Source organism: Argiope bruennichi, chromosome 6 (genome assembly GCF_947563725.1).
Source record: "Argiope bruennichi chromosome 6, qqArgBrue1.1, whole genome shotgun sequence".
Taxonomy (NCBI): domain Eukaryota; kingdom Metazoa; phylum Arthropoda; class Arachnida; order Araneae; family Araneidae; genus Argiope; species Argiope bruennichi.
The window spans coordinates 111,498,567-111,522,458 of NC_079156.1; the positions used below are offsets into that span (position 1 = coordinate 111,498,567).

Below are 23,892 nucleotides of genomic sequence, written 5' to 3' on the forward strand. Positions count from 1 at the left end.
CTTGTGTCCATTTGCATTTTATGCTGGCAGTTACTTACAATTATTTATTAGAAACATTTTATTATTCTAAAAGGAATAATAAGACAGCAAATATTTCAGTCATTCCATGATAACAGTCTTATATTTTAGCCTAAAATCCAAAAATATGGAAGTAATAAATGAAATTTAGATTTTTTTTTTCAAATTACCCTGGAGGTATAACAACTGCAATAAGACTTTAAACGGTTCGGTCTTTAAATAAGATAATGAAGAAGCGGAGATCCTAGCAAACTTTATTCATATGATGTTACAGTCACGAGACGTTGGGTAGCCTTAAAGAATTGATCAGAGTTATGTCAATAATAGATAGTAATTGAAATTGATAGAGCATCCATTGAAGATAGGAATGGAAACTGAGACAGCAATTGACCATTCTTTTTTTTTTCTCCAGTGGATGCTCCATCCAGAAAGTGCCATGGTGGAATATTATGCTAAATATAACATTTTCCATTTGAAAACTTTGCTGTTGAATGTCTACAAATAATAAAAGCGAATGCGTGTATATGTCCTTTAAATTGCTTATCTACTTGATAAACTCTTTATCTTGAAATTAGCAACTGAGTCATAAGCATGTTTTGGAGGATGATTATATGAACTTCCTAGCAACTTTTTGAGATTTTAATCAGAATTTAAATTAATTCAAACTAAATAAAATGTTAATTTCTGTGGCCTTAAGAAACTTGCGCTAAAGTAGCTTTTAAGACATCTTGAAACTAAAAAAGAATAAACCCACCTTTTAGTTGTTTGTCCAGTATTTTTTCTCTTAATTTTAACAAATCCTCCAATTTAGAAAAATGTTTTCATTACTGAAATAAAATAAAATTGTTTTCTTTGTTTATGAGAATACTTAATAGCTTTTTTTTGCTCTTTTATTGTTGAAAGCTAAAGTATAAAGATTTACTGCACTTTTTTCACATTCCTTGGAATATAGCTATGCATTTTTATCTTCGTATTTTACACTACTCGCTTAGGTTACTGTACTGCGAACCATAAGGTCCCAGGTTCTATTCTCGCTCATATCAATTCGCGTCATTGGTGACCCGGATGCTCATTTCAATCCCCTAAATTGGTGACCTCGGACGATGAACCTTCACCCTTCGTACAGCTGTTGTGGCGCCATCTACCCGCAACCAAAGTCGTCACATTCACGTGGCGCAGCATCAGCAACCACTCACCCACACACACTCGCTACTCAACTGGGTACAGGCCCATTAGACAACAGCTAATAATACATCACCACTCAACAGCCATATCGTTCTTCTCACCTCCGACTCACTGAAGGGAGAGTCTGTGGTGAATAGCATATAAGCCAGTTAACAGCTCTGCTACCCGAGCATTTGTTTTGGTATCATGGTCATGTTACTGGACTGCGAACCATAAGGTCCCAGGTTCTATCCTCGCTCATATCAATTCGCCACACTCATCTAAACTTGCAATTTGAAACGAGGAATGAATAAAGAACTTGCCTAGTAATTTCCTAGCTGATTCGAAAGTTTTCATAAACTATATAATCGAAAACAAGAGCAATTATTCAGCATTAGAATGTTTTGAGTAATCCCTAATATGTATCATCCTTTTTGTATATCAGAAAGTTTGTGTTGACTGATTCAACAATTAATTTAGTGTCGTACTACACGAAAGCTAAATTTTGGGCTAACAGAGCCATAGAAAGTTATAGGCTTACTCAGCTAAAGAATAATTTTTATAAACCCTTTTATGTTACTAAAAAGAACTGAAACTGTAAAACCTGGAGTAAAACTGGAACTGCTTCAAAATGAAAAAAATTGTAATTTCACTTTCTAAATTGTAATAAAAACTACACAAATGTAAGATTCTTTCTTTTCCTTAGCTTTCTATAATGGAAGAAAATCATGCGATTAAATATTTGATGAGTTAATGAAAACGGTTTGAATTTCAGATCAACGATGTATTCATTGTTTAAAGCAAGAAAAAAAAATATTTTTAAAAAATTGTCAAATATTGATATACAAATTTATACTTTATTTAACAATAAAAATTTGATAATAAAGCAAAAAAAACTTGCTTGATTATAAAATATGTATCATTACGAAAATTTGTTTTTGAATTTTAAAATGGTGCAAAAATAATTTTTGTGCTGTAATAGTTTTGGAAGTTATTGCTGGAAAACGTCACCATTTAGCTTAATTTTTATTTAATTAAAATTTAAATTAAAACAAAAAAATTACTCCTGAATGCACATTTAAATTTTCCAAATTTAGTAGCTCTGGACCTAACAGTGTGTCTTGTCTCTCTCTCTCTCTCACACACACACACACACACACACACACACACACACACACACACACACACACACACACACACACACACACACACACACACACACACACACACACACACACACACACACACACACACACACACACACTTAGTAGAGATTTCATATTGCTTAACAGATAATATTAAACAGAAGTATTTCGCATTAGTTCTCTAGAACCATGCATCAAAGCAGAGGAGGAAAAACATGTCCGAAAAAGTCTTCCATCATTCCCTGTGTTCGGAAGCGAGCATTGACCTTCGAAAGTTTAAAAAAAAAGCGGGGAAGAAGAGATGGCTGCAAATAAAATATTTTTTTATACCAAGGTCGCGGCAGATCCTTGGATCTAAGGCATGGATCAAGTTGCGCACTTTTTTAGACAGATGATTCAATGAAAATTAGTTAAAAGTGCCATTAGTTCCTTATCATGTCCAGGCATTATCGACGCGATCGAATATCGCGTTATGGAAACACGGTTCGACAGATCGTTTCTTATTTCTTCAGAAGTCCTCAAAACATGTAATTTGGTAGTTTTTTCTTCTTTTTTTCTAAAGAAGCAAAAGATTTCAGCTGTGTTTTATCACTGAAAGGAAGATGGTTGATGCTTTTGATCAGGGTCTTGAGTAAGTTGTCGGCTACCAGATTGTTAAGACACCAGAAAAAGAGGAGGATTAAGAGAAAGTGATGTGTCAGACAAGATTATTTTGTGAACATAAATCAAAATTCCATATAAAGTTTTTTATTTTTTATACGAAAGTATTAAATGTTTAGTCGATATTGAGAAAACCTTAATAAGGCCGTTAGACCCATCTTCATAACTATTGCTACATGGATATCATTTAGAAAGTGCTGTATATATATGTTGCAGTGAAAACCAAAACCAGTGATGATGATGTCGCGTCACCACGGAAAGGGGGTGCAGTAGCTTTTGAGGGTAAAGACCCCTGAGCACTCGAGGGCAGAAGTCTGACTTCTAGCTCATATGAAGACGAAACTCGCACATTCGCTTGCACAATCTCTTTTTACAGGGGGGCACATTCACACACCTCAAAGATAGAACACAGTTGAAGAACAAAGAACAGCCATACCCGAACAGGGATTCGAACCCAGATCACGGGGAAGATGCTCTACACCTATGCCAGGACGCCGGCTGCCCAAGATCAGTCAAAACCCGAATTAACTAGGGAAAACGCGTTTTAACTAACAGTACTAGGGAGAACCCGTTTTATTTGTGTTTTGACTGATTTGTTAGACAATATTATTTGTATCTGTCCAAAATTATTGTATGGACTGCAGCTAATCAGGACACAAGTTTGATATAAAAGTTTATCATATTCAATTTTCAGATCTGAATTCGATGTATATTTCTTGACTCAAGAAAGAGTATCGAATCAAGAAATTTCGCTGAGAACAGCAGCAAGAAAAGGAGCTGTAGGAACTGGACAAGGGTTCGTCCGCTGTTCTTGTAAAAAGAGATTGTTCTTCAAAGAGATGTTTCAATATGAAAAATAATTCTCTTTGCAATTCTAGGTGTCACAGTAGTGTACCTTGTTGAAATAATTAATTTGTTATAACGGTACTGTGTTAAACAATATTGAAATAAATAAGTTTTTCTTCAATGATAGGTTCTTCTCTCAAACACTGATTCACTAAGTATAGTTTATTTTTATAATTTTGAATAAATACAAATGATATTATCTAATTAATCAGTCAAAACACAAAACGGGTTATCCCTAGCTGTCGGTTAGAACACGGTTTTCCCTAGTTAATTCGGGATCTCCCTGGTGCTGTTAGTTAAAACGTGTTTTCTCTAGTTAATTCGGCTTTTGACTGATTTCGAGTTTTTACTATAGCACACACACACACACACACACACACACACACACACACACACACACACACACACACACACACACACACACACACACACACAATATAAGCGCCTCTGCTAACCGGCGTGAATTCCTGCCCGGGTTAGTTTAAAAATGTACCTGAGTTCCCCTCCCCCTCCATCTCAAGCGCTTCACTTCCTTATTACCCGTCAGAATAAATTTACGCACACCGACTGCCTTTTTGAGTCTCAGAGACTTGAGCCCAAAATACTTGATCATGTGAGCTCACGTTAAAAAGCGAGAATGTTTCTAGAGACTTGAGTAGTTTTGTTATATGACCAAGCTAACATAAAAAGAATTCGTGTATTTATTTTATTGTATTTTAAAGAAAATTCATATATTAAAATAAAAATTATTTATTTCTAGTTTTCTAATTTTTTTGGGTCACGATTACTAGATGAAAAATTATTACTTGCTGAAATGTATGCAATGCGATTCGAAAAAATTTCGAAGAATTTTTGGATTTTATCTGACATACTAAAATAATTCACATATGAATTTAAAAATATACTAAATATTGCTACTCTTCTTTTTAAATTCCCTTAGGAATATACAAGTTGAATATTAGAGAGCGTTGTTTGACCTGAAGTTAATAGAATATTATCAATATTGGATTAAAAAATATAGAAAAAATAGGATGGAGTTATATAGCAACACTGAAATAATGGCTATGCATTTAGTGCACGGGACATTTAATGGAAAGTACCGAGACATTTGTATCGTGATAGATTCCTAGATAATGCATGCCAAAAATCTGAAACGACGGCAAAGTTTCTACCGATAACTGTGTAATACTGGATATTTTATAATTGAAGCTCATTTCGGTAAACAATTCATGAATTGCGATCTAACTGATATTAATCATTCCTTATTTGCCACAATCACTCATACATGGTGTTTTTACTTATATGTTTCTGGTAAAACTGATATGTTTTCGAATTTCTGATTAACTCTTAAAAAGTTTTGGAACACTTTTAAATTACTTTGTATATCTGATCATAGAATTGAAGGCTTGAATAATTATAAGTTGTGAAATCTATGTAGCTTTACATTGCCGTAATGAAGATATTTCTGTCAAGATTGTAGAATTTGATGGTATGGCAATTTCATATTTTGAATTTTCATTCTATTTTGGAATTATTATATATGGTAAGAAATACAACAAAAGTGAGCAGTTACGCTTTATGTTGCTTTTAGCAGGCGAATACATTTAGAAAATATCAAATGGCGCTAACTTACAGTTATTTTCTGAAAACATTCCAATGAAAGTTTTCGCTTGTAACTATAAAAACGAGCTGTTTATTATCCTTGGAATAACCTTGCTGTGAATTTGTCACACCAATCCACTTTGAGAAATTCACATTAAGGACAACAAAAAAGAGCAAGTTTTTGTTCAGACAACATATCCTTTTTTTAAAAAAAAATAAATAAAAATGAATATTGCTATAAAAATTTCTTTTCAATGTTATCTAATTAAAAAATTTCTTTATTGTAGCAAAATAAATTAAATTTTTCCTCTGGAGAATTTTTTAAACATTTGTGTTATTTTTTTTCACTTGTGAATTAAAAAAGAGGTTACTTAGCAATCAAGTTTCGGCCTTTTAAGTTTACTTTTGTTGCCACGGATTTATTCAAAAATTCGGCGAGGAATTCACTTCCTTGAGAAGTTGATTGTACTGCTCAAAATGTGCAGTTATTAGCGTCATTGGAGATTCGAGGCGTGAAGTTTGAGCTGAAGGGAAATCCAGACATATACTAATTTGAAGGCGTGGAACCAGGAATCAACGCTTTCGCGTAGGCGTGAGATTTATTCTTTCTTCTCCCCTTGCTTTCATTAACTCCACTCGCCTCTACCCATAAAGCACCGGACAGTCGCGCGATGGAAGATGTTGATAGTTACCAGATGTTGACGTTTGTCACCACTTCTGCCTGCGGGCCTCAGCTTTTTTGCTTATCCTCAACTTCCACGCTCTGTCAGAATCCGTGATCCGTTCAACAGCGGATGCGGTTGCAGTGGAGGACCTTGTGAATCGTCTGCAACTGGTGGCAGTCAAGCTGTTTTCAGTAGTTGCCTGATTAGAAGACTTGAACCGCTGGAGAGGCAAGAATGGTGTAAACTAAAGTGACGATTGTTGTTGTTGTTGTTTTTGTTGGGTGAGTTTGCTGAAGATGGCTAAGAATGGGTGGTTGGGACGGACTAGTTTGTATATATCTACATGGCTTTTATATTTGTGGTCAGTGTTCCTTTTATCTAGAGCCCAGCTGCCCTCAGGTAAGTTTGATATGCCTTTTCTTCTATGATTTAATAATTAAATAATTTTTTAAAAAAATTATTTAATTTTAAAAGGAAGTCTTCTATTACATCTATATTGCACCAATTCCGTTTTGAAACTAATTCAATATGATATCAGAATTGGAAAAGTTTATTTTTGTAACGTTAATTTTTTATAATACAGTTTCTAATTGAACTTATTTAACATGAAAATTTAATTCTATACTATCTTAATGTTAATGATGCTATTATATTTACAAAAAATATAGTTTATGTGATAAATTAATAGTATTAGGCATATTGAGTGTCATTAAGAAGATCATTTAAATATAACACTGGTTTTGATTTATTTTTTTCAAAAATAGTGTTTGTTGTGTTGTATTATATCCGCCTCTTTTATAAAATCAAAATATAGTTGTATTATATCAATCAATCAAAATATATATCTATATTATACCTGTCAGTCCGTTATATCAAAAATAGTGTTGTATTATATCCATGTCTTTGGAAATACTTATGGTGATGAACTACGAATATTTTAGAGGCAAATAGGATTAGAAAAAGAATGCATAAAATATTTTTCTGAAATGTATAATTATATCATTATATATTTTTAATAAAAAATCAAGGATAAAACATTTTTCACCATCTGTTATTATGTTTTGCTTGAAGATGTAAATACTTTTCTCCTATCATGATTATGTGTCTAAAAATAAATAGTACTCAGAATTTTCTCGAAAAGTTCAAAAGCCTCGCTACGATTAAAATTTTTGAGACTTATTAGTAATTGACGTAGAGGTGTTATAAAGAATTATGTTTGACCCTTTCAAATTAAAAACACAGTTTTCATAAAGTCAAAGTAAAAAATGAAATTGATTAAATTTAATTGATAGTTATTTAAAATTTAAATACTGAAAAATATATAAAAAGTGATTGTATCCTTATTTGGAAAACTTTTCTATGCGTGCTGACGTAAAAATGTAAAACTAAGTTGACATTTTCATAAAAAAAAATTTAATTTAATTTAATATATTTTTAAAAGGAAGCTGTTAAATTCTTAAATATAAATTTTGTGATATCACAATTTAAAGAAATATATGATAAAATAATTGCTATGAATTCGTTAAATGATAAATATATTTTTTCGATATATATGTTAAAAAAATTCTTATTGTAATAAAAAGAATTAAAAAAATTTAAAGGAAAAGGAAGGAAAAAAAAAAGAGCTAATAGAAATTTATCTTTGTTTTTTAAAACAATATTTTTTCTATTTGTATTAGTTCTGATGCACGTAGACGCATCAATAAAATAGAAAGCATTTCTTGCAGCATAAATATTTGTTAATTAAATTAATATATATAAATTATTCATTCGCTTTATTATGTTATTTTTGCATAACTTCAAGAATATATATATATATATAAATGAATAAAATAAATAAATAAATAGAAACTTAATAAAATGAAGACAGTGGGTTTCTGTAGCAACTAAAAAAGAAATAAAGTCTATGATTGATTTAGAAATATAAGTTTAAAACAAGTCGCTGTTTTTTGCTTTAAATTAAAATATAAACAGGGGAAATTAAAATAAAAACAATGGAAAATTTAATTAATTTTTTTTCTGTAATTTGATGGAATTCGCAAGAAGTGTCTATTTATTTCATATTTTAAAATATTTAAATAAAATAAACACGGATACCATCATTAAGCCTACATAATCAATAAAGTTTAAAACTTCTCAATAATTTTTGAAATTTTAAAAATATGTTAAGAGTATCTCATCCTGCATGTGATTGCATGTTTGATTAAAAATAAATTTTTTTAAATGTTTATATTTCTTCTTAATGCTAATTATAAAAAATGAAAATTTTTCTTAAGCTATTTTATTAATTTAAAATGAATGATTTTATTTTTTAATCTTGTTAAATTCATATTTACTTTGAAATAATATTTTTTTAGCTTTATCAATCTTTGCTGAATAGTTAAATCAATATAATTAATTTTTTATTACCTGAACAATAAATGATAAATTTTATAAATACTCTAGTTTCACATAATGAACTATAGCTTAATGGTTTGACATCGATACATAAGGTTAGTATTTACACCTCCCTACAAACATTATTTATTTATCTCCCAACTGTACATCTGGCTGTTTCCAATAGAGATTAGGAAGATGATATTCTTTTGTAACTATTAACATTGTATAATGTAAAAAGAAACACATAAGTTTTAATATTATATATTTTGTGATTAACCATGAAGACAGGATTAAATAATATAATAATTTCCGAAGGACATTATTTTCAGCTAAGTCAAAACAAAACTATGTTTTCAGTTAGGTGCTAAACTGAGAGAAGTTCTGTAAAAGGCAACTTTTACAAATATATGAGCTCTTAAATAAAATTTAAAACAATTTCCCCCATGTTGCGTATATTTACTAAATCGGCTAACAGACATTTTTATATAAAGCTAAAGAAGTAATTGCTTAAAAGGTATTTAATTTTAAATGCAATTTGAAATATTGAAATAATCATAAATATGCATTACATCACATGTATTAATAAGAATGTATTAAAAAGAAATGAAAAGAAAAACAAAGTTTTTGCATTTAGAGTTAATATTCAACTATAACAATGCTTCTAGTATATTACTACTTCTAAAGTTTTGGTTGTTTAAAAGGAAATTAACTGGGGAAGTAATCTGTACCAAACAGTGATACTAAACACTTCAATAACAATACTGGAGACTTTATAATTTGATAACATCCCTTTATTTTAGTCAGAAATTTGTTGTTGGTATTAAAATTTTCAAGGTATGAAGATTATACAATGAATTGATCTATTATTAACTAAAATGAATCGTCATAAAAAAGAAATTTGCTCAAATGTAAAAAATATTAGGTGACATTTCTTTTCGTAGAGTAAAAATTACAGAAAATTGCGAAAGAATTAATGTTTTTTGCATAAAATAGAATTGTTTTAGCATATCTGATGATATTAATTCAAATGGTGACATTATATTTTGCGAATTTGTTAATGTATCATGAAAACAAAATAAGAAATATAAATGTTCACATTTGCATTAAGAAATGTTGAAACTAATAATATTTTAGTTTTAACCATTTTCTCATTACTTACAGAGTTGCCATTTTGTCATATAATTTTAGTTCTTACTTGAAAATAAGGACAAATATTAATGAAACAATTATGAATTAAGAACTATCATTAATTAAGACTTAATTTTCATCTTACTTTACCCCCCCCCCCCAAAAAAAAAGGAAAAGGGAAGAAAGCACACACAACTTGGTGGCATTGATGATCAAATATTTGACAAATTTTTAACCTTAATACATAAATGAGTAAGACCACGCTCATTAATTAATCACGAATTTTTCTATTTCCCATATACCCCGGAATTTGATTTTCGGGAGCCTTGTTTTCCTGTATTGATTTTAAAGAAAAGCAAATAATTGTGATTCAGTGTGATATCTGAAACGAAAATTATTATTTTTCGATTTTAAAATTTAATTTATTCAAAAGAATATTGGATATTACAACACACATTGTCCAAATTTCAGACCTCTCTGAATACGGTTTATACAAAAACCGACTTTTTGAAAAACCGGTTTTCGAATTCGACATTTCCAAAAAAAAAAAAAAAAAAAACGGTTTTAGCCGGTTTTCGAATTTTTGTCAAAAAAATTGAATAGGAAAAAATAAAATATTTTTTCCTATTCTATTTTATTTTATTTTAATTTATATAAAATAACAAAAAACAAAATCAATATCAAAATCAAAATATAAAAAACAAAATTAAAGATTACATATACATATTACTTACACAGAATAACGAAAACTCAAACAAAAATTTCAAATAATGTTTATATTATTCTCACGAATTTTAATTTCTCCTAAGAAAATAGGATTTTAAAAACATAAAATATCCACTGAACGGTGGCTAACTCTCGTTCTTATTTTGGACACAATATTGCCTGAAATTGAAAATACTCGTTTACTAGTTACTGAGTTTGGCATCAAATTACAAATCAAAGTTTTTTGTTCTTTTATTCGTTTGTTCAAATAATGAAAATTCAGCTTTCAGTGTCTCTGGATTTGTAAGTTTTTCTTCAAGGTCTTCAAGAAACTAAACAATTATATTATTTCCGACAGTTATTTTATGAACTGCTTTTGAATGATTATGTAGAGTGCTCGTAGATGATACTCTGCAGCTCAACATTTTATTACAATGATTTCAGATTGCCTTGTCTATCCCGAACTTTTTGAAACTATCCCAAACTTCCGACTTACTCATTTTTATCTAAAAATGAAATTAAAGTTATTGAATAAATATTTTTGAAGTTTATTTTACAATTTTACTATTTTAACTATTAATATTAATGCAATTTAAAATAATCTAATCTACACATTTTCTAGGAATTTTGAAAAAAAAAAAGCATTTCTTAATCTAATTCCGATGTTTCGCTAAAGATATAATTTATGTTAAAACGTTACGAAAGAAAATATGGAATATTTTAACACCCTGTGTTTTATTTAAAATTCCATTAAACAGAAGCCAAAACTTCTTATTTTACACTAATTTTTGATAGAAGAAATTTATATAATAAAATTTAAATTTTAAAATGTAAGATAGAAACTATAAACATAAAAATTAAACATAATACTTACGTTATTTTTACCAAATATAACAACTTTATATTTGTGTTTCCAGTTTTCACCTTCACAATATTAAGCAAACCTGTCGCGACTCGAAACGGATCGGATTCTCAGACCACATTTGGACAATTCCATTTCATTAAGGGGTGAGACGCGGAACGATGAACACATTTGAACACTTGGATTTCTCGCAATAGATACTTTTTTAGTTATATATATTTTTTCACGTGTATGTGAGTGTTATGTCATTTCTGACAGCATTTTATTTTAACTGAATATTTTGTATTGATATGGCTAGTTCAAGTGGTGTAAAAAAGCTTTCAGGAGTGGTACGAAGAAAATTTTATATGATATCATTAAATACTGTGATCAAGAAGCAGAAAACGGGGAATTATTTATTCCTTTCACACGTTCTTCAAAACGAGCCAGTCAAATTGCTGACGTTTCTATTAGCACCGACTTCATACCGATAGACAAAAATCCGACGAGAAGCTAGAGATGAACTTTATCAAACTTTTGTTTCACCTAGAAAAAAAAGTGAAAAGGGATGTTCATAAAAAACATAAATTGACGAATTCGAGGTGCAACTGTGCAGTGCACAAGCACAGGGCAATGCAACTTGCAACGTTGAAAAAATGTGTTTGCTGCCCGTTGCATAGAATGAATATCAAATAAAATAAGTTCAAAATTAATTTTTACATAATAATATGAATTCTTAAAACCGGTTTTCTTAATTTAAAAACCGGTTTTCGAATGTGATGAATTTACTTTAAAAAACTGGTTTTTAAAACCGGGTTTGAAAATCGTCAAACCCTATCTCTGAAAAATAAAATGCGTGCGACTGTCAAAATTGGAGGGAAAAAATCTATTTTAATGGGTACATATATAAATTCATACATTTTTTCTTATTCTCTTTTTTATTTATCAAAAGCAGCGTTATTGCTTGTTATGAGCCCGTTACTATCTTATAGCAAAATCAAGTACCATCATTTTTTTCTATTATTTCATAATTATTTGTAAATAAAATAAAACGATTTGTAAAATGTTCATCAATTTTTCATTTTAGAGCGTCGTTTGTTTACATATTAAATTATTTCAATTGCGTTATTTTTGATTGGCAACGTTTTTAAATATTCTTTTCACATTTTTGCAAAAATCGTTTGCTTCTTCATTTTTCTGATTCTTCTTAACTCATAAATGATAAGTCTGATTTAATTGGTACGAAGACGTAATTCATTTAAAACCAGCATGTATTAATTGCATAAGAAGTATTAAAATAATTGCTAAACTTTTTAAGTAAGTGAATGCATTTTATTTATTTTATTATTCTTAATTCTGCATTTTATCGAAAGTAGTAAGTTTTAATATCTCTCTGAAGTTCTTGATATTAATATGTTTTGATATTTGAATTCGATTTGCTTTAAACGCAATGGATAACGGCTGTTGTATATATTATACCATATTCTTTAATTTTAGAAAAGAGATTTTTTTATTGTGCTTCGAAGATTTTATATTTGGTGTAACTTTTCTTATGATTCTGTGAAAAATTATAGATTAATTTTACTACAGATAATTCCAATCTGTTTGAGCTATTTCATTCTTTCTTTACATTTTTTTATATTCTTATATTTTGTAATTAAAACGTTTTTCTAATTTATATATTCATTAAAATTTTTTCAAGGCACTTCCATATTCTTTAAGTACTTGAATTACAAAAGTGGTAATTCCAAAATAATATCAAAGCATGGAGGTTAGAACTATCGAATTCAAACATTTTATGAATCCTACTACTCTCGTTTCGTTTGGCAGAATCGGAAGAAAAATCTTTTGGCAGAATGATATTACTTTGTGATAAAAATAATTTTTTCGTAATGCTTCTTTTCAGAAAATGCTTGCACTAATTCTTTTTTTTTTAAATAGCATTCTTTTTTCTTTTTAAAAAAATTCGATTTTCAATTAAGTTTGTGCACTATTTTTCCAAAGAATTTTATGTTAAAAAGATTTAATTAATCTAATTTTTTATATTAGTATAATTTTTTAATAATTTTATTAATAGACTCAGCTTTTCATTTTGGTACAAAAGTTGAAATTTAAGAAATATGGTTGATTTATTTTCAATATATATATATCTTTTAATGCCACGATGGGATAAATGCTATACGAAAAGCAGTTTTTATCATTGAAACAAATATATGCATTCAAATTTTTTAAATATTTTTACTCTTTCTTCCACAATTGTTTTAAAATGAATTTCTGTTCTCAGAAACTGAATCCGTTACAAGCTAAAATGACTAAAAGTTTTGGAAAAAATAATATTTATTGAATATCGTCTGCCTTAAAGAATTTAGGTATAAGAAAAGTAACATTTCTTTCTATGTACATGTTGGATATAATGAATAAAAAAGAATCACGGTATAGACGTTAGCGGTCATGGAAGAAAAACTTAAAAGGAATTCAAATCCTTAATCCGTAATATCATAGCATAAAAAGGCTTTATTATATTTGATGTATTTACTTTTTCTATTTTTGATTTGTCTAATATTTCTTTTAATTTCAAAATATGCTCTTAATTAGATAGAGGCGATAACGTGTTCACACACACACACACAAAAATGCATTTAATATATGATATGCAATTCGCTTGAGTTCAAATCCAGCAATTTAAACAATAAGCATATTATTGTAAAATATACTTAAAATATTTTTAAAAAATTTATTTAAGAAAAGAATTGTACAAAAATGAAATTCGTTTCACGAAAAACTTTTATCTTAAATTATTAAGTCCTGTAAAAATTATTTTTGCGTAACCATATGTGCAGGATTTAATGAGAAAAAAACAACGTTAATATTACGATCAGTTTTAATTAAAAATTGAATACCAGAAAACGATTTCTGAAAAAGCATCTATTATCTACGATGTAATAGGATTCTCTATTTAGATATTTTCCGTTTAATGGTCTGCTCTGCAGAGTGCTTTGAACATTTTTTTTCATCACGCATGAATTCACTGATTGATGCATGAAAGCATATAAAAGTTATGATGTTAACTGTATGGAATATTTTAATAATGAAAGCTAATGTAATATTTAAATTGCTTTATGCTTGTTTCATAATAGATCAGGCTTATTGATGTCAATTTTTTTTATAACATAGAAAGTACTGAAGAAATGGATTTTACAAGGCATGCAAGTTTTCTTTGGTTCGCAAGATCTATATTTGCTGAGTACATTATAATTTTAGTTTTTCCTTTATGTAAATATTTGTTTTTATTTCTGTTCTTCGTATTAAAAGCAGAAATATCCATAAAATAGGTCGAAGAAAAATTTTAAGTGCAAAATAAAAAATATATTAATTTATTGAAAAAAATTAAAAACAGACATTTTATTATGCGATTGAATTGTTAGAATTTTTCCATGATGCATTACATGCAGAGGATGAATGTAATATATATGCAGAATGTGAAATTTAATATAACCCTTGAGTTTTTTAAAAAAATTATTTCACTTTTTCGTAACAGAGTTAATATATGCTTAAATTGTACACTAAAATCACCATTCAGATTATTCTTGGATTCTTTGGAAATCCTGCAAACGAAGGGAAAAAAGTGACTTGACATCACCGATTTGACAGGAAATCATATTTGAATACCAGATAACCTTCGTAGTTTAGCTTGCTATTTGACTGTGATATATTGATTCCATTAAACATCGAATTGAAAGAGAAATTGCTATAATTCTTTATGTATAAATGCAAAAACAACAACCATGAGTCATTACCCTTTTTCCCATAGAAATTGCAAACTGAAATACACAATTTAATTTAAAGTTCTGACTGTAGGAAAATTTCTTTTGTGCTGTTTTTAAACATTAAGCTTAAGATAACTATAAAGAAAAACACAATTCCAAAATTTTTTAAATAGAAAATAAATTGAAAAGTTATTAGAAAATTATTGTAAATTTTTTATATTTATATAATAATTTTTTAAAATATAATGAAATATCGAAAACAAAAATAAATAAATATTACATGTGAATTCCTTGCATTATGTCGAAAGTAAATCAAAAGATAAAACAAACGAACAAAAAATCAAAATAATGTCTTTTAAACTTTGACAAATAGGTGGTATTTGAAAATTGTACAAAAATTTGGGTTTAGGATTTGCCAAGAAAAGTAACAAGGAAGTAAAAAAATACTGTATAATTTAGTTTCAAAAGTGAAATATAATTGTCATATAAATGGGACTGTGACAGATTCACTTTTCTGTTGTTACGTATACCAAATAATCAATCCTCTGCCTTTTGATTATTTATTACGTCACACACATTTTATCAATATTGGACGACACGAATACAACATATAAAAGTACCAGACACAAAAATGTAATAATTTCAGATTCAATTTTAATTATTATTACCGATTCCTTACTCAATCAGCTACGTTTTTATCCAAACTGGATGAATTCCTTTTCGCATAGAGAAGATTCTCTCTAGATTTTTTTTTTCATTTTTAGGGATTACTTTGGTTTGAAGTCGTCATAGGGAACCTGGGTGTTAAAGTATAAAGTAAAGTTGTCCTTTGAGTTGTACTTAGAAAACGAAAACTGCGACCTTTTCAATGTAGGATTCACGAAAGTATTTTTCACTCTTTTTTATTCAACCTTTTAAAATCTCGATTCAAAGATAGCATAATGCTTGCTTTTATCATTTCCCAATTCTTTTTTTTCAAACAGAAATATCTAGAATCATAAAGTTTAACAAATTTTGATTTAAAACCTCCAGAAGCAATGAATCATATTTAGATATAAATTTATTTGAAAAGCCATGATTAAAAGTACATTATGTTAAAATTTATTGATTGAGGAGGTGCTTCTCTTTTTCGCAAATTAAATTTAAAAAAAAATTATTTTCCATTTTTATATTTTTATTTTCTCAAAAATAAGCGTACTGTTCATTTTTAAGAATTGAGTTAAGAATTCGATGAATTAATAAAAATGAATATATTTTTTGTTCGTAGTGTTCTTATGATGCGGAAGAACATACTGTTCTGTTTCCAGTCAAAGTCTTTTAAAAGAAAAAGAAACTTGGAAATAATTAAGATTTTCAACTGGAAAATATCGTTTGCAATTAATATTTATTTATTTAAATATTTATTTCAGTTAAGTGTACTGGCAAAGCCAGTAGTTTTCTTGTTGTGACTTTGCAAGAGAGTTTCTAGTTTTTATTCTTTTTCTCTTTCATGTTTGTTTTCACTTAATTAAGAAATCAGATTTCAGTGGTGACAGAATATGAATTAGGTCAGTGTATTCTTATTGCTTATGGTAATAAAATTTCTTCGGATTTATGAAATTAAAAAAAAATATTTCCTTAATTAGATATTTTGCTAAAAAATAATGAAGTTCACATCTCTTTGACATTGTTCTTGGCCACGGATTGCTAAGAGGAATAATGATAAAAAAAATCTAGAGGACAACTGATGTTTAGAATATTCTTTTCAAATAATTTTTAAGTATAATTATGTAATTAACAAGTTTAGAGATTCAGGCAAATCCTGAGATATTTTTATTATTGTGGTAAAATAGGAGCTCTTTCAAATTTTAAGTTATAATAATTGAAATTTAAAACAATTACTCTGATCTGGAGGCTAAATTTTCAGCTTATAGATACCATCAGCTACCTATCTATATTTTATAGCTTTACTAATAAAATGAACAAACACAGAAACTCAAATCATGAAGGTAGTTACTTTGTTATTTTGCACAAGTTGAGGATTCAAAAAAAAAAATTATTTACTGTGTGGATAATGGGGAAATTATGTGTGAATAATGATAATAATGAGAATTACTATTTATATAAGGGAGTTTAGTAAATGAAAATGATTGAAATATAAAATTGTTCGCTGGTCAGTAAGCACTGGTTTCATATTATTTTGTAGTTTAAAATATTACCTTTCTTATAATATCAATGATGTTTCAAATATATTCAATCCCATATATATTTTTAAAAATTTTATCTACTATGTAATTGGAGAACAACTTATATTTAAATACTTTTTCGTGATGATTCAACTAAGAATCCATGAAATACTTGAGTTTATGGATTCCATGCAACTTTTATTTCGAATTTTAAGTAATATGTTTAGAATATGTCAATTAGGAAAAACTTAATTCTTGAACGAGATACTCATTAAATGTCTGGGCCAGTTTAAATTTATAAAATATATAACACTTCTTGCTGTGGAAATTAAAAAGCTTGATGTAAAGCATTGTATGGGACCATATGCACTTAGATGTTAGGTGACATGAACAATCACATTTGTCATACAACTGTGACGCCATTGAATCGACCTCCTTTACTTTAAGAATCTATTCACATGTTAAAAAGTGAAAGGAACATACTATTCAGGTTAACACGAACCATGATATTAATCAGCAAATAGGCATTTTCTATAATAATAGAATTAATTTTTCCTCAATTTTCTACAGTTTTTAATTAAAATAAAAAAAAAAATTCACCTAATATTTTTAACATTTATGCAAATTTCTTTTTAATGACAATTCATTTTAATTTAATAGTAGATGAATTCCTTATATAACCTGCATACCTAGAAAATTTTAATATAAATAACAAATTTCTTGCTAAAATCAATGGATGTTATTAAATAATAAAATTTCTATTATTATTATTGAAGTGTTTAGTTTTATGTTTTTCTGTTCGTTTGTTTAGTATTTATTATGTTTCGGTTTTCTGTATTATGTTTCTGTATCATCAAGATTATTATTTTCCTCTTTTAATCAAAATTTGAATAGCAAAATTTTTATCTAGAAACATTGGTAAAATTGAATATTAACTCCATTGAATATTACTCTTTCATTTTTTTTTAATTTATTTTTTTATTCATATATGTAATATAATGCAAAATCTTGATGATATCTTCTTTATTTCAATATTTTACTTTGCATTCAAAATTAAATATTTTTTAACCAAAAATTTCTTTTGCTTTACATAAAAGTGTATAATAACCGATTTATTAAATATGTGCAAAGCAGAGGAAAGTCTATATTTGTATCGCTTAAACATTTTTTAATAGTAATGGCAAGGAAGATAGAAAAGGAATTTTATTAAAATTTTTTAAACTTTTTATCTATTTTTTTAAAATTTTCCTATCTATTTTTTTTAAATTTTCCTATCTATTTTTTTCAAAACAAAAAACTTTTTAAGGCATAAGCTTTAAAGTAGTAAAAAGTAATAGCATAGAAATTTATTTCGTTGGTTCAGTTAAAGAAACAGGTTCAAAATTGAATCGCCATTTTTTTTATTACAATTAAAGCAAAAATGTCTGTGATTTTTAATTTCTCGTCAGCACACAATGTACGACTCAAAGTACGATATTGTATACTCTGTGTTGTTTTCATTTCTTCCTTCATTCTTCACATATACAGTAGACTCCCGAGTATCCGGCCTAATGGGCTGAAGGGCAGGCCGGATAACAAAAAACCGGAGTTCTATGAACTCATTTCTTTGCCCACCAATACCAGAAGACAAAGTTTTTATACCAAAGCTCACTATTAGAATACGTATTTTTTCACTTCTTAGTGAATACTAAACCCTCTATTTATCTCAAGCCACGTATAATGTGAACGCGGCCGGTAAATCTTGAAAGCAGCTGCCGGTAACGTGTCGAGTTAAAATAGAAGACACTGTACTGGTAATTTATATATGTTTATATACTACACTGCACGCTTCAAGAATTTGTTAGAGAAAAAAAGTAAGTTAAAGGATATAAACTGCTTACATTTCAACATAAATTCTGCAATGTCTAAGTTAAATGCAGGAAACATAAACAATGTTACCAATGCGAAGCCTTGGTTTCCTCATTTAATTACGATGAAAGAAAATTAGGCCGGATAGTCGCGAACCAGATACTTCGGAGTGTAATACAAAACCACGTAGCGTTAGCTTTTGGCCTTGTTGGGACAACATTTGATGTTTTTAATGTTTTTTTTTTTTTTTTTTTTAGTTTCGACTTGTTCAATTTACGATGAATAATATTATTTATAAAATCTTTTTGGGTTATTTCGAAGTATTTTCTCCATTCATTCAAACAGTCTAATCTAGGAACTACTTTTTGTGTAATCTAACCAATTTTTGGTTAACTACGAAACTTTTATCTAATATTTAGACTATTTTTCATAAAATGGTTATAGCAAATTGTAGACATACAAGTTTTTCCTCTCTGAAGATAAAATAACAAATTTTATTACTTACTTTAAAATAGAGCAAGGGGCATTAGCATTTTGTTAGAAAATTTAAGTGCTGTAAATGCATATTAACAAACTATAATTATGTGTTCGTTCTCTAAAAAAAATTCCATGAACCACATTTACATCGGTGCAACATAAGTTGTTTATTTTGCAATCGAAATACGTATTAGAATTGAAGTTACAAAACCAGTCCAATCTATGTGACGATTCAAAATTGACAAGGCTTCTTTGTATTTTAGTTATTTGAAACACCTTGATAAGTAATGACTCAAAATTTTCTCACCAATTATATTTAAAGTTTTTGGATTTCTCAAATCATTTGATGTAAGAAAAATTTTATAAAAAGGATTTTTCAAAGATCCCTTTTTTGACCTTTTATTTAATTAAACATAAATTTTTTCTTAAATTTTCTAGATTTATTTTTATTTTTTATAAATATAAAACACATTTAGGAACCTAAAAAAATACTATTTTTAAAAAGATTATAAAGAAGTAAAAAAAGGAACTGAAAGTTCTTTGAATACTTCTTTATAACTGTTTTTTTTTAAACGGAAGATACCCATTAAGCAAAATAAAGCTGTAGAAAAAAATACTATTTCCGGCTGATTTATTTGAAAATGGCGAAGTTTCTTTTTTGGAACAAGTAAAATGACAAATCGCATTTGTCTTTAAAGAATGTGTTTTAGAACTCTTCAAGTACACATGGAATAAAAAAAGTAACCCCGACTTCCTGAAGTAGGTGACCAGAATTGTAGCATATGTTCTTCATATCCTGTTAATTTAAGTTCAATGCGTGGGTGAATGCTCATCAGTATTTTTGGGAAGTTTAATGTATAACGTCATACACGTTTTGTAATTGCTATAGAAATTTGAGGGCTATGAAAAAAAATTATGCTCGCATTTATTTTGAAGTATGTACTTCTTCTACTGAAAAATGATGAAATTGATACAAAGTATGTGCAAAACCTATTATCCTATCTCCGTATTTGATGGATTTTTAATAATATTTAATGTTTGAGAAACAATGAAACATTAAATTTACATATGGAGATTTTTGAATTTTTATTTATCTCTATATCTCTGTTGAATATAGTAATGGTATGAATATAGTATAATATTCAATTAAGTATAATAAATTTAATAGATTAATACTTTTTCACTAAAAAAAAACCGGCACTAAATATTTAGACATAATAATTAAGATAATATTTATCATCCATTTCGAAGAGGAATTATAATTTTTTATTGCAGGTTTGTGTGAATGTTATTAAATTAATATTAGTTAATTTTTTCTACTGTGAAAGTGGCGCTCGACATTATTTGACTGCATATAACTAAATCAGTTATTTTATTATCTTTTTCCCCCTAAAGTTTTCAATGTAATATTTTTACTTTCTACTTGAAGAACTGAAAGAAAATCCAGGTGGATGTGTAAACCGTTAAAATAAAATCGAAGCATCGTGAAAAAGAGCAAAATTTAAGGAATTGCATTCATTAGTATTTTTCAACGAATACTTGAAAAGTCCACTAGACTTATTTAAAAAAAATATTTTAAACGTAATTTTTGTCTGTGTTTTGTTTACTTAGATTAAAATTATTATTTCAACAACATTTTTGGTTGTTCTCTTTCATTGCCATTTGAGAGTCGAGGAAGATATTAGGGCATATTTTGAATATTTTTTCTACTCCATTGAAAACGATGTGAATGGTATACTAAAATATAATTTCTTAAGAATAGTTTTTCTTTAATATTCTAAGGCGAAAAATTTTTAGATTTTTGATGAAATTTCGTTACAGTATTACATCCATCACTTAAAATCTTAAAAATTAAAATATCCATATTTACTTATTGGATTTCTTTATCTTTTTAAGATAGCATTTATTCAATTATTTAAAACATTCTTTTGTTCCTGTATATAACTAGTAATAATTATAACAATTCAGAAGATGTTAAGAAACATTTAGCTCAAAGTGCAGGTGAAAATCGATTTTGTTAAAGAAGGAATGATAAGTTAAAATTCTTTTTATAAATAGAAAACTTACAATATGTAAAACTCGGTAAACTTTAAATATGCAAAATATTTGTGCAAAAATTTTCATATTTTCTTTAGAAAAATCTGTAAACAAATGGTAACATTTTACTGACGTCCACCATTGTCGTGTCGTATTTCAATAACACTATGACATAGCAAAATTTAAAATATTTATATATTTTTAAAGAGTCTTTCATATTTCATTCAATTTTAAATTTAGGGGATATTTTCCATATAATTTAATATCTGCTGTTTGAGAACTTTAATTTTTATATAACATTCTTAAAATTCAGAATCAAACTTTTTCCGATGTTGTTTTGAATTGATTAGATAAGTTACTCTTAATTTTTTCCTGAGTATTTCTTTCATATCCTTTTATTTAGTCTTCAGAACTTGTTTTTTAAAATAACTGTATATTGATATTTACATATTTCATCAGTGGCAATCTTAATTTTAAAAGAGGAATCAAATGCACCTCATTTAAAACTGCAGAATTAATTATTATTTCATAATAGAAATTCACAATAATGATAAAGAATCTATCACATTTTTTTAGCACACATGATAAAATTTATTTAAATTATGTGAAAACTATTCAGTAATTTTTGTACAAATACTCTATGAGTGATATATTAATTATGATAATGTTGAAAACGTTTCGATGTACTTGCATGCTTCAAGTCGACCTCGGAGAATACAAGATAATTCAAATAATTTATATTGAATTTTGTTGTGGTATTTATTTTTTCAATGAATTCGAAAAAAAAAAAAGAAAACAAAATCTCTCCATAATTTCCTAATCAGCAAATGATAGAAAATGTTACTAATCTTATAAATAAGGTTATCCATGTTTGCCATTTCTTAGACATTAGCACTGATGGTTGATTTGAAGGTTATCAGATATTTTTTTAGATCTTAAAAACGTATTTAGAAATTCATTAAATATCTGAACATTTATTTATCATCAAGTAATATTTTTCACTTTTTTCTTGCTTTTCCGATAAGTAAGAAATGCAAACAATCAACATTCTTTAGTTAAAATTATTATTTGTGAGTAGAAAGATTAAATATTGGTTAAACAAATAAGAAATACTTAATGCTTAAAATTATTAATTTCATTCAAATTTATTATCTAATTAATTCCTTCAAAAATAATTAACTAATTGATTTCATCAGAATGATTAATTAATTTTATTATTCATCATTTATTATTCATTAATTCAGTCATTATGATTCATTAATTCATTATTCATTAATTCATTCATTATGATTCATTAATCCATTATTCATTAATTCATTCATTATGATTCATTAATGCATTATTCATTAATTCATTCATTATGATTTATTAATTCATTATTCATTAATTTTATTATTCATCGTCATCTAAGAATGTCTAAGAGCAATAGGAGTATAAATAATAAGACATTTGTTGATTGTTAAAAGCAGATTACTCCTTTTATATCATTTGGTGTTAAAGATCTGAAAAAAAAGGCCTCGTGCTGCTGTTTAAAATTCAGAAAGACCACTACCGTTTTGGAATTTCGGAGACAACTCACCTTCAAATTTACAGAAAATTTCACAATTTTTCTCAGATATAAAAAATATTTCAATAAGAAAATGTAAAATCAGGAATCCCTTTTTCATACTAATTGTATAAATGATTAGTAAAAGATTTATTAGCACAGGCTTTGAAAGACATGCAAAATAATCGAACTATTTTTAACTCAATAAGTTAACAAGATATTTTCACAAAAATATTAATATTATAAAAACATTTCTCCCTGGAAAAAGCTGGAAAGCAAAGGTATATTCCTTTTAATCTAAGTTACTATTTTCCAATTCCTTTCAATCCTTAGACAAAAACCAATGGGAATGGTCTTCCAGAAACACTTCGTCATAGCCTCCAATGAATCCCTCCTTCCCTTCATTAAATTATGAACCTTGGATAAGGCCCCGAATTCCTTCCATGACGTTCACCAACGCCATCAAAGTAGTTACAAAATACATATCTAGAGATAGTTTCAAAATTCATATCTAGAGATAGTTTCAAAATACATATCTAGAGATAGTTTCAAAATTCATATCTAGAGATAGTTTCAAAATACATATCTAGAGATAGTTTCAAAATTCATATCTAGAGATAGTTTCAAAATACATATCTAGAGATAGTTTCAAAATACAGATCTTTGGCATGAATCTACAATTTTTAATGAATCAATTTTGAGAATACGTGTTTTGGACGTCTTTTTACCGATGATTAACAACAAAATTTGACACGGAATTGCAGATGTAGTTACAAGATAACATAATGAATTTCACTGATTTTAATCATTGGAGAAAGTACGGTTTGGCAGATGGTCAACTGTTTGACTGATTTGGTTCAAAATTTTATACAAATCTCTATTTTAGATGCTAAACCTGT

General features: G+C 27.7%; 1 protein-coding gene across 1 annotated transcript in view; it reads left to right on the forward strand.

Moving 5' to 3' along the window:
* The first annotated feature begins 6,092 nt into the window (after positions 1-6,092).
* The window catches only part of LOC129971415 (collagen alpha-1(XI) chain-like), a 126,518-nt gene continuing 108,718 nt past the window's right edge, over positions 6,093-23,892 (forward strand). The window contains exon 1 of the mRNA XM_056085168.1: positions 6,093-6,499. Within this exon, the coding sequence (XP_055941143.1) occupies positions 6,397-6,499 (103 nt within the window). The 5' untranslated portion in view covers positions 6,093-6,396. The remainder of the gene's footprint in view (positions 6,500-23,892) is intronic.